Source organism: Gadus morhua, chromosome 19, assembly GCF_902167405.1.
Source record: "Gadus morhua chromosome 19, gadMor3.0, whole genome shotgun sequence".
Classification (NCBI taxonomy): Eukaryota; Metazoa; Chordata; class Actinopteri; order Gadiformes; family Gadidae; genus Gadus; species Gadus morhua.
In genome coordinates, this window is record NC_044066.1 from 17,919,095 (window position 1) to 17,935,846 (window position 16,752).

At 52.2% G+C, this 16,752-nt stretch overlaps 1 protein-coding gene across 3 annotated transcripts in view; it reads left to right on the forward strand.

Moving 5' to 3' along the window:
• prrt4b (proline rich transmembrane protein 4b) overlaps positions 1 to 16,076 on the forward strand; it is a 33,004-nt gene extending 16,928 nt beyond the window's left edge. For 2 of the 3 annotated variants that reach the window (XM_030341316.1, XM_030341315.1), the window contains 3 exons: positions 1 to 516; positions 7,006 to 7,152; positions 13,910 to 16,067. The exon at positions 1 to 516 is cut by the window's left edge and continues 451 nt beyond it. In XM_030341316.1, the coding sequence (XP_030197176.1) occupies positions 1 to 516; positions 7,006 to 7,152; positions 13,910 to 16,014 (2,768 nt within the window). In that variant the 3' untranslated portion in view covers positions 16,015 to 16,067. Of the gene's footprint in view, positions 517 to 7,005; positions 7,153 to 13,909 lie in introns of all 3 variants that reach the window. The other variant, XM_030341317.1, reaches the window with a different exon arrangement.
• The last annotated feature ends 676 nt before the right edge of the window (positions 16,077 to 16,752 follow it).

Sequence of the window (16,752 nt, forward strand, 5' to 3'; positions counted from 1 at the left end):
CCCCGAGGGGCCCTCGGCGTCCACGCAGCGCCGGATCACGGGCGACGGCGGCGTCGTCTCGGCCTCCGACGCGCCTGGCGGCGGCGGCGGCGGCGGCTCGGCCGGGAGCACGCCGTTCTCCGCCGGTCCGGGGCGGACGGGCGCCCCCCCCCGCGGACCCCGCGAGCGCACGTGACCCCCGCCGCCCCGAAGACCCCCCGGCCACGTCCGAACCCCCCGGGCCCCCGGCGACGGCCTCGTCCGCCGTCGCCACGGAGACGGATCTGAGCGCCGGCGTGACCCCCGACACCGTACAGGGGGGGGCGTGGCCGCAGGGTTCCCTGACCCCGCCTCCCACCCCGGGGACCACGCCGCTGACGACATCAAAGACGCCGAGCGGGGGGTCGGCTGGGGCGGGGGGGGGAGGGCCCGTCAGTCCGTCCGGGGCGCCCCCCAGCGCTGCCACAGAGGAGAGGTCCACGGCGGGGTCTAGCCCCACCTCCGGGGGCCGGGAGGTTGCCTCCCCGGTGCCAGGAGGTAAGCGGGCGTCTATCTACGCCTCTGTCTCCCATTGGTTCCTTCTCTCCGTCGCGTGGCTGTGCCTCCTGTTGTCCCCTGTGTAGGGGTGTCGTGCCGCATGTCTGGAGCGTGTCTGGAGGCACGAGAGAAAGAGGGGGGGGGAGGGTGCAAAATCCTGCTTCTCCAGAGTCTGTTTTTGCGCAAACTGGGATGTAAACAAAGACTGTGCTGGGACGCAGGCAGGTCCTAAGCTTCGTCAACACACCACCTCCAGGCTGCGTCTAGATTAGCATGATCAACGGAGGCTGTCTGCACACCATGATGATGAGTCATAGCAAATCGATTTTGTTGTAAATCGTTACATGCTCGACCCTGTAGCGATATTGTTTATTATAATTCTAACATCACCAAAGCCGCACAAATGTGAATCAACAAAGTCACTGGCACTAACTAACCACTTAGCAGTTCTTGTATTATTGTCTGAACACATTCAGCTCTGCCCGGATAGAAAAAGGTGAATTGAACACTTTAATAAAAGATAAATAAGCTTCCATATTTCAAAGCAGACGACGTGGTGGACTCGGGGTTCCAGCAGACCAGAACAGCTGCCCACAGCGGGTCGGCTTCTTAAAGTCGTCTTCGTCCGACACTCAGGGAACACCTCCAGTCCTTCTTCCACCCATCCCCCTCCCCAACCAACCACCACCGCGGCGTTGCCGGCGTCTGGCGTCAGTATGCTAAGAGAATCAGCGGAGGGAAGCCCCTGCCCCATACACTACAGACCCATCCATCAGCCAAAGGTCAAAGGTCCAAACACACAATAAGGAAGTCGATGATTGCCAACTAGGCTTTTTTTTTCCGGGGACGCACCAACGATCTTAGAGCAGTAGTAGACGGCGAATATCAATACATGCAGAACAGTCCACTGAGCTTCGATTATTTTAATTCACATTACATTACGGATTCATGTTTATTCTAACTTTGAGGAAAATAAGTACGACGACAATACTAACATTAAGTACGGTCCTCTACCCGTCCTGTATGTAAACCTCACCGTATCCATTTATACAAATGGCTCACCTCAGTGCCTCTAGTGTGGACCAAATGACTTCACAAACGTCAAACTCTACGCCAACGTTAGGTCCAATCCCAGTGCGTCACCAGTGATCCCAGTGTGACACCAGTGGTCCCAGTGGGGTTACCTCGTCTGTGTGTCACGTGCCATCGTATTATGTCCGTTGGGATGCGGGGCGGGGGGGGGGGGGGGGGGATGGGGAGGAATGTGTGTTTGTGTGTATGGGGTCCCACACACCCCATAGACACCGTATTATGTCTGTTGGGGTTCAGGGGGGGGGGGGGGGAGGTGTGTGTATGTCTATGGGGTCCCCTCGGTACCCCCAAAGCTCTGTCTGCTGTCCACGGAGGTCCTGATTCAGTATGCAGAGCGTCACCTCAGAGAAACCGTCCCCCCACCGGCCTTCTCTAGGGACCGCCGCGGTCACCAGCCATAGACGGCGAACATGCTCCTCCACATTCAGTCCCACCCCCCTCCCTCTCTCCCTCTCTCTCTCTCTCTCTCTCTCTCTCTCTCTCTCTCTCTCTCTCTCTCTCTCTCTCTCTCTCTCTCTCTCTCTCTCTCTCTCTCTCTCTCTCTCTCTCTCTTTCCCCCTTCCTCTTATCTTCTCCCTCTTCCTCCTCGACTCCATTATCTGTGAAAGCAGCAACAACCCTGATGATGGGTTCTGTCCCTGCAGACAATAGAGAGGTCGCTCTCTTGTTGGGACGGGGGGTGAACAGAGCACTGGGAAGATATGGCAATTTTTCTTCCCGACGCGCTTTTAATTTGTGGCCGAGAGAACAGGCGGATCGCCTGTTCTCTCGGCCACAAATTAAAAGCGCGTCGGGAAGAAAACTAACCCTGAATGTGCCGTTCACCTCCGCTGCTTTAAAGATGACCTCGCTGTGTGCGAGACTCGCAGCGGCGTGGTCGACGAACGGCCCCAGACGCAGTGGTTATTGGCTTTCAGGCAACAAGGAAGTACCAGGAAGAGTACCGCGTTAATAAACGTGATCGCATCATTAGGAATAAGTCGGTGTTGCGTTTGCCTTTAGAGTTTTTGACCGCTTCAACAAGGTTTAGGGGACTTGAGGATGAGGTCATGTGCGGGACTTATTCGTGCTGTGAAACTGCCCTTCAGCGGGCTGCTGGACCACAGAGCAACTGCTAATGGGCGTCATTAGCCTTGCCGCTCTTGGAACATGGATTTCCACATTGAGTTCCCCCGCCCAGCGAGCGTTTAGAACCAAGATGGAGCCCATTTTCCCACACCCTTGTTGTAGAATGCCTTTGTATTGGTGACTGCTAAGCGCTAATGCCAACAGCTAGGTCAGTTATGAGTAACGGAGCCAAAACACACAAGAGGGAGGGTTGATTGCGAACAAACCGGGGACTAGGGGGTGGGTGTGCGTGTTTGTCTGTCTGATGATGTTTGGCGGGTGGAAAATGAGGCTTGTTTCCAACCAGCCTTCCCCCCACTCTTTCCATCTGTAGTGCCGTGACCCTCCACAGCATTCTGTAGTGCCTTTAAAGCTGTGTTGGATGCCATGGATACCTGCAGAGGCAGCCGGCGGTGGGGCCAATGCATTCTGAACAGATTCATTGATTAGCGACGTGAATTCGCCCATTCAGCATGTGACACAAACACCTGATGCCCCTGGGTAACCGAGTAGCAATCTAAATTAAAGAACCAAGCGTAGCGTGAAGATCATCTCTCGCAGCGTAGCGAAATGTGGATTTCTCTCGCCGGAGCTAAGGCGGCTGAGGTCTTTGTAGCCAAATTTCCGATTTTGCTTAACGACGTATTCACAGCTAATTCTCAAACCCGCTTCAGGAGGTCTTTGGAGCTAATTCTTAAGATCGCTTTGTTTTTCACAACCTAGTGATTGGAGGTAACCATTTCTATTTCTCAAACCCTGTGGCAGAGGTCTTTGTAGCTTATCGTAAACCCAGAGGCCAGAGGTTACATCACACAATAAGTGCTGTTTGTTTGAAAGATTGGAATTTCAATTTTCAGGAGTTGAGCACGGAACCAAGATACCGTCGCATGACATCCTGGTCTTTGGTTTCCATGGTTACCGTAATAAAGTCGGGGGCAGATTTAGGCGGGGGGGGGGGGGGAGGGGTTGGCTCGGGAGTGCTTCAGAACAAGACTTGAGATTAGAACCAATACCCACGGGAACCATATGAGACAGTTATTAGACGATGCAACTCTATGCGAAATGAAGAAGAAATAAAACGTCTCTGTCGTGATGCAATTTTGTGCAAGGAAGGATTCTCAGCTTTGTAATTAAAATGATCAGCCCTGATGAATCTGATGTAGGCCACTCCCGCTACAGCTACCCAGCCCCCAGAATGCACACACACACACACACACACCTAAACACACACACACAAGCGCACACACACACAAACACACACACACACACACAAGCGCACGCACACACACAAGCGCACACACACACACACACGCATACACGCACACACACAGAAACAGACTGAAATAAGAGCCAAAAACATTTGGGTTACATAAGACACTGTTGACAACTTGGAAATCTTTATCACTGAAATCGCTGCTTCCGTATCTGAACCATTCCTCCGCATGGGGCTGTCTCACACTCCTACAGTCTGTGTGTGTGTGTGTGTGTGTGTGTGTGTGTGTGTGTGTGTGTGTGTGTGTGTGTGTGTGTGTGTGTGTGTGTGTGTGTGTGTGTGTGTGTGTGTGTGTGTGTGTGTGCGTGCATCTTGTGTTTCTATGTCCGGCAGTGTCTGTCTTTGTGTATCTGCGGCTAGTGTGTGACAAAAAAAACGTCAATACAACAAAATCTAATCGTATTTTGTCCTGAGAACACAAGAGGACATTACCTCTTGCGTCACAACCCACGCTTAGATCCGCCACATATTAACGCTGACCTTGTCTTTGTCTTCATGGTTACCAATATGTATCCTTGCTTATTACTTGCATTACATATTCTATATATATATATTCTGGGCGGAGACTGCTGCTGATGTATGGCATGGCACACTTTATTAATGTCACTGTTCCTCCATAAATAAATAAATAAAATAATAACAACCGGCCCCATTTTTCTGTCCAACATTTGGCTAATCGTTTACAGCAGTAATGTGCAGAAAAAAACATAAATGTGTGTATGTCATTTGAACATATTCGCTGTGATACCCACTTCACTGCTGCCAGACCTCCTGGCCCAACAACGGTCTCCCCTTCTCCTATGTGGCTTCATTACATTTGGAGAGCCGTACAACAGATAGAAACAGAGATAAAACGGTTGGCAGGGAGCACGGGATATTGTTGGCAGGCGGTGGTCATTACTATGTGGCCGGCAATGACCACAGCAGAATGTTTTTCCACAACCTGGCAAATATATCTGCTTTCCTCAAGGGGAATTTTCCCGATGTGTGTGTGTGCGCGTGTGCGGGTGGGTGTGTGTGTGTGTGTGTGTGTGTGTGTGTGTGTGTGTGTGTGTGTGTGTGTGTGTGTGTGTGTGTGTGTGTGTGTGTGTGTGTGTGTGTGTGTGTGTGTGTGTGTGCGAGACTATTTCCTTCCCCTAGTATTGTCCCCGTCTCATTTGGGGCAGAGCATGCTAATTAAAACAGGCACCAAAGACAGACACACTCATAGTCTCTTTCTCTCGTGTTTCTCTCTCTCTCCTGCAGAACCAAACACACACACATGCTTTGAGTGCCTAGCTGTCCCTTGTTTAAGCTGTGTGTGTGTGTGTGTTTGTGTGTGTGTGTGTACAGTTCACTTTTTCCCCTCCTGTCAAACCTACCAGCATCACGATTCCACTACCTAAACGCCTCGACCCCGATCCACTGAATGAATGAGACTGCTTCTCTTAAATGCGTGGCAGCTGCACATGCTGTCATAGAACGCGTTGATTGATGTAGGCAGGTACAGTTTTGTTGTAGCTACCAAAACAAAATAGCAATGCAAGGTATTTCGTTCCATGCACACGGATGTGTGCTTCTGTGTTCATATAGAGTTCAATGCGACACAACTTTTCACATGCGTTTCTAGCGCAGTGCACCCTGCCGTGTCAGTGAGCGTGTGCGCATGTTCGCCTGCAGCACGACTCATTGTTCTTCTTCTGCCCTCTCGCTGAGCCAGGCCCCCCTGCTGTGTAGAGGTCAACGCTGTATTAAAGTGACAGCGTTGTTCTACACTGCCTGCCGCACCCACGTTGACTTTCACTTCTGAGTGCGTACGTGCCCCGGCATGGATGATGACCAAGTGACAGGGCCCGTGACCGGCGAGAGTTTGCTGACTCAATGACACTAAACTTGAAACTTCAGCGCGATGGTGAACTCCGTCTGTGCTCAAAGACTCAGCAAGACCTTGGCTTTGTTGAACTTTAACCGATGCAACACAATGCCATAAGGGTACATTAGTAAACCATTTAAAAACATGATTAAATGCAGTTATAAGCAGTAGCTAACACTTAACTAGCAATTAATTAACAGCTAACGTATGTTTATTTAACTAATGGTCATCGTTTACTAAGGTATAATGTGAAAATGAATGTCTATATTATTTACTATTAGGCAAGCCTAACCTACTGGTTAGGCTTTACTTTCACCCCATGCTAGTACTATAAAATAATGCTTAATACTGCATTAACTAATTGTAATTAATGGTTTATTGATGTAAGCTTACTGTAAAGTGTAACCAGTACACAAATGTATCCTCTAAGTAACCGTGTTGAGCTGAATCGATCATCTCATCAGATCACCATCGACTTAACAGGTTTACTCTTCAAGATGAGTCACAGAGTCGTCTTCCTACATAAGTTCACAACGCAGCAATGTTTAACCCAAAAGGGATTCAGTACCATAGAGCCATTCACACATTCACAAGGTGATCCACCACAACAACATGACTCTGGCTGCATCGTCAGTCTCTTCCCCTTCTCTCCTCCTGGTATCTCTCCCTGCCGTCTGTGTTTGGAATTGGACCTCTTCTCAGAACGAGCGTTGTTCCATTAGTCTGAGAAACAGATTTCTATTTTGGAGCAATACAAATCCACACACAAGCCCCCATCAGAGGCACACATTCATACACATCCAGACACACACAGAAAAGAGAGCGCTAACCAATAACAAGAGTCAACGCAGGGCCGTGCATCACAGTGCACGGTCACAGACTCCTGCACTATGGATGGATGACTAAAGTTAAGTGGATGCTAGGCCAATCCATCTGACAGAACTGGGTTGGGGAGATATCTTCTGTGGCAGCACGCAGTGGGACCAGTCTCGCTGGGAGCATACAGAAACAACAACCCTTCGCCAACACTCGGGGGATTAGCCAGACTGTAATCCATTCCGCTACAATACCAGGATTACATTTATTTTGAACAGTCTTTGCTGTAAAAATGTGATTCCACCTTTGGGGAGCATTTGGTTGATTTGTTGTTGTTTTTGAACCCCAGAGACTCCCAGCAGCGAGGATACGAACGATGAGGAGGACGACGAGGAGTCCGTCGTAGCAGGGAACCGGACGAAGAGCACGAGCTCGGCGGCAGAGGTTTCCACGGCCGCGTTCCAACCGCCGCCGACGCCCGGGCGACTCACGACGGGTATGGGGGGAGAGGGGGGAGGGCGGCTGGGGGGGAGACGCCCCTGGAACGCGGTCATCCAGGGTCTCAACATTAAAGCTGCATAATGGCAGAGTCAGCGTTCGCGGCCGTTTCCCCCGCGTTGCAGAAAAACAGCCGAGAGACGCCGTCTTATTTTTTCTTCTAAAGACTGAGGCTGGCCTTGTTAGTGTTTGAGAACCGTGAAATCCGTCAGTAGGCGAGAGGAAGAGGAGGCAGATACAGAGCAGGAGAGAGAGGAAGACTGGCGGAGCAATTCCTCTTCAACCTTTGCCTGAGGCGACCTAATTGCTTCCAAAGGGAGGAAGCAGCCAATAGGCCGTTTAAGAGCGAGTGGGCGAGATAAGGACGTCCGGTCGGTCACATCACCGTTGCTCTTCACAGGTACGGTGGGAGACTAACCACTCTGTGGCGTCACCGAATTAAAGGAAAGATTCGCCGGGAAAGACAAGATAAGGTCCTCTCACAACCCACTTCTCTCAGGCAGCAGATGTAACCTACATTACATCGCCGAGAATAGCAAGCTTGTCAACTGGATTTTGTAAAAATAGACGTGTTAAACGCGCTACGTGCGGATGATGGAGTGACATCTTAGAAGGAAGGGGGGTGGGGGTGTGGCTGACCGGGTTCGGAGTCAAAGAGCAGAGAGGGTTAATGAGAGACGTACTCGCCTTCTTTAATATTCTCGGCACAGGTGTGAACCGTGTCTTGAGGTGTCGGGGAAGAAAAGATGTCACAGGCTGCTCTTGCCAAATGACACTTGCTTTAAATAGCGTGAAGCAGCCTCAGGCACAGAAAAATCATCGTCACAGTATCACGCGCGTGACATACGAGTGGCATGTGTAAGAATGGCATGTGCATGCGGGTTGGCGACCGCGGCATCTTCTGCATGCAGCATTGCAGCGTGTCTTTGTTTTAATCGTGTGTGGTTGTTGGGGGCTCTGATTTGATGTCTGTAAATATCAAAGGTATCACATAGCAAGAGGAGGCTTGTCAGAATGGTTCAACAGCAGCCTCGATAACGGAGGAAGAGTACACGAGAGGGAGGTTTAGGACGGCAGTGTCTCGTCTCGACGTCACAGCCCTGTTTCAGACGGGCCACAGAAGCACCTCTCCAGCCTGAGCTCTCCGGCCCACCGCAGCTTATCTCCTGGGCAATGGAGCAGCACGCCGTAATTGGATTATTTATTTCTTAGATTGGTTCTCCGCAGCGGTCTGCGTTATCAGACCTCCCAAAGCGTTTCCAGCGGAACGCCTTCTTTGACGAGGTGGGAAGAATTAAAGGATTAAGGAGTCTAATGGAGGGAGTTGATGTTATTAATGATCCAATCGGTGGGAGGGGAGATGGAGAAATGGAAGGGAGGTGGTGGAGGATGGTGGTGGTGGATGGTGGTGGTGGTGGTGGTGGAGGTGGTGGAGGTGGATGGTGGGGGTGGTGGTGGTGGTGGATGGTGGTGGTGGTGGTGGTGGTGGATGGTGGTGGTGGGTGGTGGGTGGTGGTGGTGGATGGTGGTGGTGGATGGTGGTGGTGGGTGGTGGTGGTGGTGGGTGGTGGTGGTGGGTGGTGGGTGGTGGTGGTGGATGGTGGTGGTGGTGGTGGTGGTGGTGGTGGTGGTGGTGGTGGTGGTGGTGGTGGTGGTGGATGGTGGTGGTGGTGGTGGTGGTGGATGGTGGTGGTGGGTGGTGGGTGGTGGTGGTGGTGGGTGGTGGTGGTGGTGTTGGATGAAGGTGTGGAACTTCCCTAAAGACAATTTGAAGCGTGGTTCCATTCCAAAGCAACCCTTAACATTTAAAAATAGTTTGAGGGCAGGACGTATTAGAACTGAATGGTTTAACCATTAGTTTAAGTGTTAGGCCCCGCCCATCAGGCCTGTAGAAGTCCTATGCTGCTACCATGGTCATACATACCAAAATGATGATCATCTATCACGTTTTTATTGTAATGTAAGGTGATTTGATCATGGCATTGTTTTAAGTACTGCTATGGCTAAAAACAATATCGTATTCTTCCAAGCCAACCAAAGGGAATCAATTAAACATAATATCGCTGGCTCCAGAGCACAAATATCGTTGTCCCTATTACTTTCTCTGCTGAAGTGAATCAAATATAGTGGAGCAGCCATTCTGTCGGTGCCAACTCCAAACTGCACCCCCTGCATTGAGGCTTCTACTGCTCCCGTCTCTGAGTCTCGCCTGCCATCATACCGTACTCTAGAGAGAGAGAGAACTCTTTCTCTGTAACCCCTCTGGTACATCTCGCATCAACAACTACACCCCACACAGTCACTGAAGCTGCGAGAATGTCCAATGTTTACGACCAACGTATGCATAAGTCGAGTATACATACAACCTTAAAACTGTACAACCCCGCCCAAACCAGCAGGGTTTTAAGAAGACAAGAACCTGCTGTTAAGTGCTCACTTTGTAATTGTTTCCACATGGTCCGGCTGAACTCTCACCCTCACCGTGACCCCCATCGGGGGTATGTCGCCCTCGCAGGCATGTGTCAGTTTCACTGGACATCACACAATGGCCCCGCCCGCCCGACAGCCTCTGGCAGGGCAATCGGATCCTCCACCGATCCATGCTGGCTTGGATTGGATCACCGGATTGCTGTTGCATGAGACGCTTACCGAGTTCAGCGGCGAGGCGACAGACAATAGACGTTAGAGTCAGCTAGTGGCCATGCAGGTACGTTGGACGGAGAAACCTTTTTTGGATCTTTGGGGAAACCATGACAACTCAATGGAAATGCATTCTAAGTGCTGCCTGGGAGAGGAAATGGAAAGGCAGAACTAAAAATAAACTAGTTGTCATGGTTTCCAAAGATTCTAGAAGGTTCACCTGCCTAATGACTGCTCGGTGAACAAGGTCTATGGGCGATTTATCATCAATGGGCTTTGACAGGAATTGGACCGTGCAACCCCAATCCCCCCAATGTTGCTAAAAGGCTGGGGCAGTGTAGGGTGCAGCATAGCGTAGCTTGGCATCCCTAGCGTGTTCCATGTTTATCCAACAGCTAGCACAAGCTAACTACTATTGCATATTCTCGAAGAAAGTTGTCCAATCCCGGGTTGCTTTAACTCACTTCATTTATTATAAAGTCGTCGGCATGTTTCGGTATGGTAACTGAAGCTATACGGAGGGAATTGTATCTAACACGAGTGAGAGATAATAACTCTGGCTACTACGGGACATGGGCAAAGGCCCATGTCCCCTCGCGGGTGTCGCTGAAAATCTCTGGGGCGTTCACTCGACGTCCTCCGTACAGGACGTCAAGTGGGTGTGGCCTATGCAGTGGGCGTGGCCTAGTGGGCGTGGCCGGGGTGACGTTATGGCTTCGGCTTCTTCACTTAATTAAAGGTGAAGGGGGAGCAGCCTTCAATAACGTCATGCTCCCCTTGTGGCTATGTGAAGGTAACGCAGCTTATAGGTTTGGTCCTACTTCCTAGTGGACAAGTGAGGGAAGCTTAGATTCTTAAAATACGTAACACTACCGTCCATTCTTTCTGCTATCAGGAAAATCCACATCCGGAAAATCAGGAAAATCTGCATTTTTTCTCCATTGGTCTATTGAAACAGGCCTCAGTAAGGCTGCGTGCTGGTCGATTCAAAGCAGAACAACCCCACCCCTGTCATTAATGCTATATTACATGCGGTAATGTTCTTATAGTGTAGCCTGGCATCCCTGCAACACGCTTGGGTCATGTGACTCAAGTGGGGCGTGAAAAAGTAACCTCTGGCATTCTGTTAATAGGTGCGTTTGTTTTACTCATGGGAGCGTCTCCTCTCTCTTAATGACTGTACAAGTGGGTCTGCTTTAATTATTTCACCCATAGCTAAAAATATGACGGCCCCGTTCGCGTGCGTTTTTAAGTGATGAGCAAAACCGCTTGAGCAGCAAACCCGTTTTCTCCTTCGGAATGGCAGGACTACCTGTCCAGCTGTCAAAACAAACCAACAGAGCGCGCAAAGCCCCTTTCCTCCAAGTCCCAAAATAGCGTGCGCCCATTTGTCGGGGTTGTATCACCTAAAACAACACAGAACCGCAGGAGGGAACCGTTGGATGGCGCGTCGGAGAGCAGCGTGACGACGCAGCACGGGAGAAACCGCCGCGACACGATATCCCGTTTCTGCCGATAAAAGATTAATTACGCACGGTGTCGTTTCGTATGTCCGTCTATCGGCTGTATGGGGGCGACGCGCGTGACGCCAACAAAAAGGCACTCGTGGCATTCATGCTTCCTCGAGCTTGACGTTTTCCACCGACGCTGCTGCTGCCGGGTGACTCAGGAGATCTGGGGAGAATTGCGCAACGGCCAACCCAGTTGTCTGTGCTATGGCAGCACTTGAACTTGAATGAAACAGATTAATGATATGTTTGCTCACATGCTCGGAGAGTTTCAATAGGTTCTTGGGGACATGTCTGTGTGTTGGTATTCAGGCATCGAGTTGGGAAATAGATTTGACACACACACACACACACACACACACACACACACACACACACACACACACACACACACACACACACACACACACACACACACACACACACACACACACACACACATGCTTTGAGTGCCTAGCTGTCCCTTGTTTAAGCTGTGTGTGTGTGTTTGTGTGCGTACAGTTTACTTACAGTTCACACACACACAGACACACACACACACACACACACACACACACACACACACACACACACACACACACACAAACACAGACACATGAACAAACAGACACACACACACACACACCTAGATAAATTAAAACGTCCACTGGAAAAATGGAGATACCAGAGCGAAAGAACACAGATTACAGGACAGGAAGGGATTCAGATAAATGATAGATGGGGCAGGTGGAAAAATCGAATGGAACAAAAGCCTAACCTTTGAAGCGGAAAAAAACGTTAGAATAAAAGAATAACAAACTCCACCTCTGGGAGGGCCACTTTGCGGTCAGTACAGGATCACCAACCACACTTTACACCTCTCAAATCACACAACGTGAGCCGGGACACTGACGCGTGAGAAACAACCAGAGAACATACGCATCAACCTCCAGCCACTCCAAGTCTGACGTCTCCACTACGTCTTTAACACACGCCTCAGAGGGCTACGCGCGGTGGGAGACGTCTGCAAACACCGTTTAAAACTGGCAAGGCTATGCTATCTGGCTACATGATGTGTTTCTCATGCCTTTACCAGAGATGAACAGCGCACTCATTTTACCATCTGTTGTCAAGAGCAACCACCGTGCGAGGCTATTGGCTGCATCGTCGCCACATCCTGAGTGTTAACAAAACACCTTCTTCACCACGCACACGCACAACCGCTTCCATTAGTGCAGAGGAACTACTCACGACTTTAACACCCGACAGAACAACAACAACCTCACGCTGGTGCCTGATGTCACCATTTGTTCCCTATGTTATCTTTGTTCATTTCTCATGCCTGGTCTCTGTGCTCCATTACAGAGCCTGTCTGTCTTTGAGGAGCGCTGATTATCTCCACTAAGGGCCGGAGGGGATGTGTGCTGATGAGCCTTTTGGATATGTTGGTCTGGGGAAGACACAATTCAATTTATTGCAGCTTTGGGTCTGTGTGTGACTGATGGCTGTTTTTCCAAAAGAGATACGGTAGAGTTTCTGGGTTTTCTTTGACAGCCAGGCGGTCGACATTAGGTCATTGTTTAATCACAGAGTAGCACGGACATGGACGTCGTTATTAATCAGGGAGAAACACATTCAGACGGTAACCTCTCATCTGGCGGACTGAGTGAACATTGGAGAGTTTTTTGGTGAGCATCTGTAGGCATTCAACTATAGACCATGACTCATGTTCTATTTTAATTCCTCTGCCATAAATTGTGTACATAAACTTGAGGGCTACACCATACAGAGCAGATGAGCTTCGCAGGCGTATCATGAAAACACATAAGGATCAAAATAGTCTCCTTGTTTTTTCCTCCCCAGCTCCTTACAGAACGAGGCACTTAGAAAACCTCACTGGTTCTGCATCCGTCGTCAACGGATCTAACACAATCAGTTAGCCGAGCTCGCATTGAAACACCAGATGTCTTACGTAACACAAAGGCAGAGAGGGCCCTGTGGTTTCAAGTGGACTCCTTTCACCCATGAACACGCACACTTACACGCAAATAACACACACACACACTTACACACACACTTACACACACACACACACTTACACGCACACACACACACACTTACACACACACACACACACACAGACACACTTACACACACACAAGTGCCTACTTTTCCGGCGGCAAAACCTTTTTTGAAGTTGGCTTTCTTGCGAGCCGTTGCCTTTTATTCAGGATTAACACATTAGAAGGCTTTCACAGTCCTGGCTCTCCGCCAGTTTGTAGGGCTTTGTAAATGCTTGTTGTGAATTCTCATGAGCAAATGATTAAAATGGCTTTAGGTTCATCCGCTGGTGTGCAGTGGGTGAGTGCGTGTAGGCCTACTTCTCCACACAAGACGCTCCTGCACACACACGCGCGCACGCACACACACGCGTGCGCGCGCACACGCACACACACACACACGCGCGCATCTACAGTGTGCGTCACCTTCCTTTGTTTCCGAGTTCCGATGTCTTTGCAAATTAATCCTTCAAACGTGTTTTAAACGCATGTGCATTCCGTATTAAACGACACGAATAGAAGGAGGAGAGACTGAAAGTCCATTTCTGTGTTCTGTTCTCCGTCCCAGCCGGCACCAAACACCCCCCGCCCCCCACCGAGGCCTGGACGCCGCCCCCTGCCGACCCCGCCGCCTCACTCCTCCCCGACTGCAACGCCAGCGAGGACGGCTCCGGACTCTGCGACTTCTCCTACACCTGGGAGTCCAGGGCCTTGGCCGACGCCCCCCGGCCCGCCTCCAGCCCCGCCACGCCCACCACCCCCTCCTCCAACCAATCCCACGAGCCCTTCGTCCCCCTGAACCCGGCCATGCTGGTGCCGCTCTACACGGACTGGAACAGCGCCATGGCGACCTGGGGCCCGGCCTGGCACGCCCACGTCTACAGCGCGGGGCTGTTCTTCGCCGCCGTCGCCCTGTCCTCGGCGCTCAACCTGCTCTGCCTGCCGCTGCGCTGTCCGTCCGGCTGCGGCTACTTCGCGCTGGTCAGCGTGTTCCTGCTGGCGGCGGGCGCCACGCGCTCCTTCTCGCTGCTGTACGACGCCTACGGCCACCACGGCAGCCTGCCCTCGGCCGAGGCCGCAGTGCTCCTCCAGGAGGCGCTGTTCCCCTGCCTGACCGCCGCCTTCGGCCTGGTCTTCCTGCTGCTGTCCATGCGCTCGCGCATGCAGCTCTCCTACTCGGCGTTCCAGCGGCCCTTCTTCCTGGCGTGCCTGGTGGCGCTGCACTTCGCGGCGGCCTTCGGCCCCGCCACGCTGCTCCACCTGTACCGCGGCAGCCCGTCCGTCCGCCTCTTCCTCTGCCTGCTCTCGCGCGGCGCCTTCGTGGCGCTGGCCGCCTTCCTGTCGGCCGCCTACTTCGTGTTCTACGTGTACGTGCGCGCCGACTCCAAGCACATCTACCACCTGAACAACACGTCGCCCACGCCCGCCGAGCGCTACAACCGCTGCCCCTTCGCCGAGAGCCGGGAGTGGGACCGCGCCGCCGTGACCGTGTGCGTCTCGGCGCTCTTCTGCCTGGGCTGCGCCGGCCTGCAGCTCTACGCCATGCTCAGCGCCATGGGCGTCGCCGGCGGCGAGGAGCTGTTCCGCGCCTGGCCCTGGTGGACCTTCCAGTTCAGCTGCCGGGTGTGCGAGCTGGGCGTGTGCATCACGCTGGCCCTGGTGGTGGCGCAGCCCATCTACTGCTCCAGCGGCCTGCCGGGGGCCGGGAGCTGCTGGACCGAGCTGCTGGCCGCCAAGTCGCCCCTGCTGCCCGGGACGTACCACTGGACGCTCAGCCAGCAGGAGAAGCTGGCCATGAGGGAGACGGGGCTGGGGCTGGGCGAGACGGAGAGCCTGCCCCTCTACAGCCTGGTGGACGAGAGGCTGGGCGGCAGCCTGAACGGCCTGGACCTCCTGTACCACAGCAACCGGGCCCTGGCGTACCGGGACCTGGACCTCACGGGCTCCGAGAAGCCCGACGGCGTGGCGGGGGGGGCGGCGTCGGGGCGGTCGTCGGTGACCAGCGACTCCACGGCGGACCTCCGGCCCCCCTCGCCCATCGACCTGCGCCGCAGCATCGACGAGGCGCTGTTCGGGGAGTCGCTGTTCCCCATGAGCCTCTTCAGCCCCGGCACGCCGCTCGGCTGCAGCGACCTGTCCCTCGCCATCCTCGGCCCGCTGCCCAACGGAGGCCACTCCCTCTTCGGCCGCGACCCGCTCTCGGCGGACGCCGGCCCGTACCGGACGTCGTCGTCGTGCGCGGAGGTGCCCGCCGAGCCCACGTCGCGGTCCCGCGGGGTCACGGCGACCACGGCGACGGCCGCCCCTCCGTCTCCGTCGCTGTCCGTCTCCACCAGCTGCTCCTCCCCCGAGCGCTGGAGGGGCAGCTCGTCCTCCTGCGCCTCCTACAGGCCGTCGTTCGGCGGCTCCTCGCTGGTGCTCTGCCCCAGCCCCGACGGACGCGCGGTCGCTCGGTTCGGCGAGGACGCCGCGGATCGCCAGGCGCAGCATGGCGCTGGCCGCCCGGGCGGCGGAGACCCTCAGAGACGCTACCAGACGCTGGGCTCGGCGTCCCAGGAGAGCCTGGCCATGGACCTGTCGTCCGAGGCGGACCGGTCGCTGCAGGACGAGTTCATCAGCGTCTGCAGACAGATGGACGCGTCGAGCGTCTGCAGCGAGACGATCGATTTATAAGGAAGAATTATCCCGTAAGAAGGAGACAGAAAACACATATATATATATATATATATATATATATATATATATATATATATATATATATATATATATATATATATGCTGCTGTATTAATCTCTGAGTGGAGGGATAAGATAGCTGCAAAATAGTATAGAGCCTATTGGATTGTGTACATACACGTTCTGCTAACACCAGGTTTTATATGGCCAAGACTGGAAATGTAAAGATAAGTCGATAAGCTCTTAAAGGATGAAAATGTGTTCAAATGAGGGTTCAAGTGCCACCAACGTCGAACGCCAAACGGTCATTTGTAAGCGACTTTTTCATGTTTGATAGCGAATGTGAATACGCTGAAGAGAAACATTTTACTGAGGGGACGAAGAACTTTTAAATAATTTGTACAAATGTTTTTCATGTGGATTAAAGCACTTATTGAAGGAGACTACTGATATAACATATTTATCCTTACACTATCCAAAAGATTAACCGATATTCATTCATTTATATCAAGAGAAACATTTAATTTATGTCAGATAAAGAAACTATTCACTATATCTATCTAGACGAGCATATGTGTCTTATAACAGTGGTGTAGCAGTACCCTCTAGTGGTAGAACGCAGCCAGTGTTCCTCTGCCGATAGCTGTACTGTGAGTCCTCAGAAAGCAACTTGTGCAGCTTGTCGATGTATGGTTTGTCATAACATTGCCTTTGTCAACACATGCTTTTAATAAAG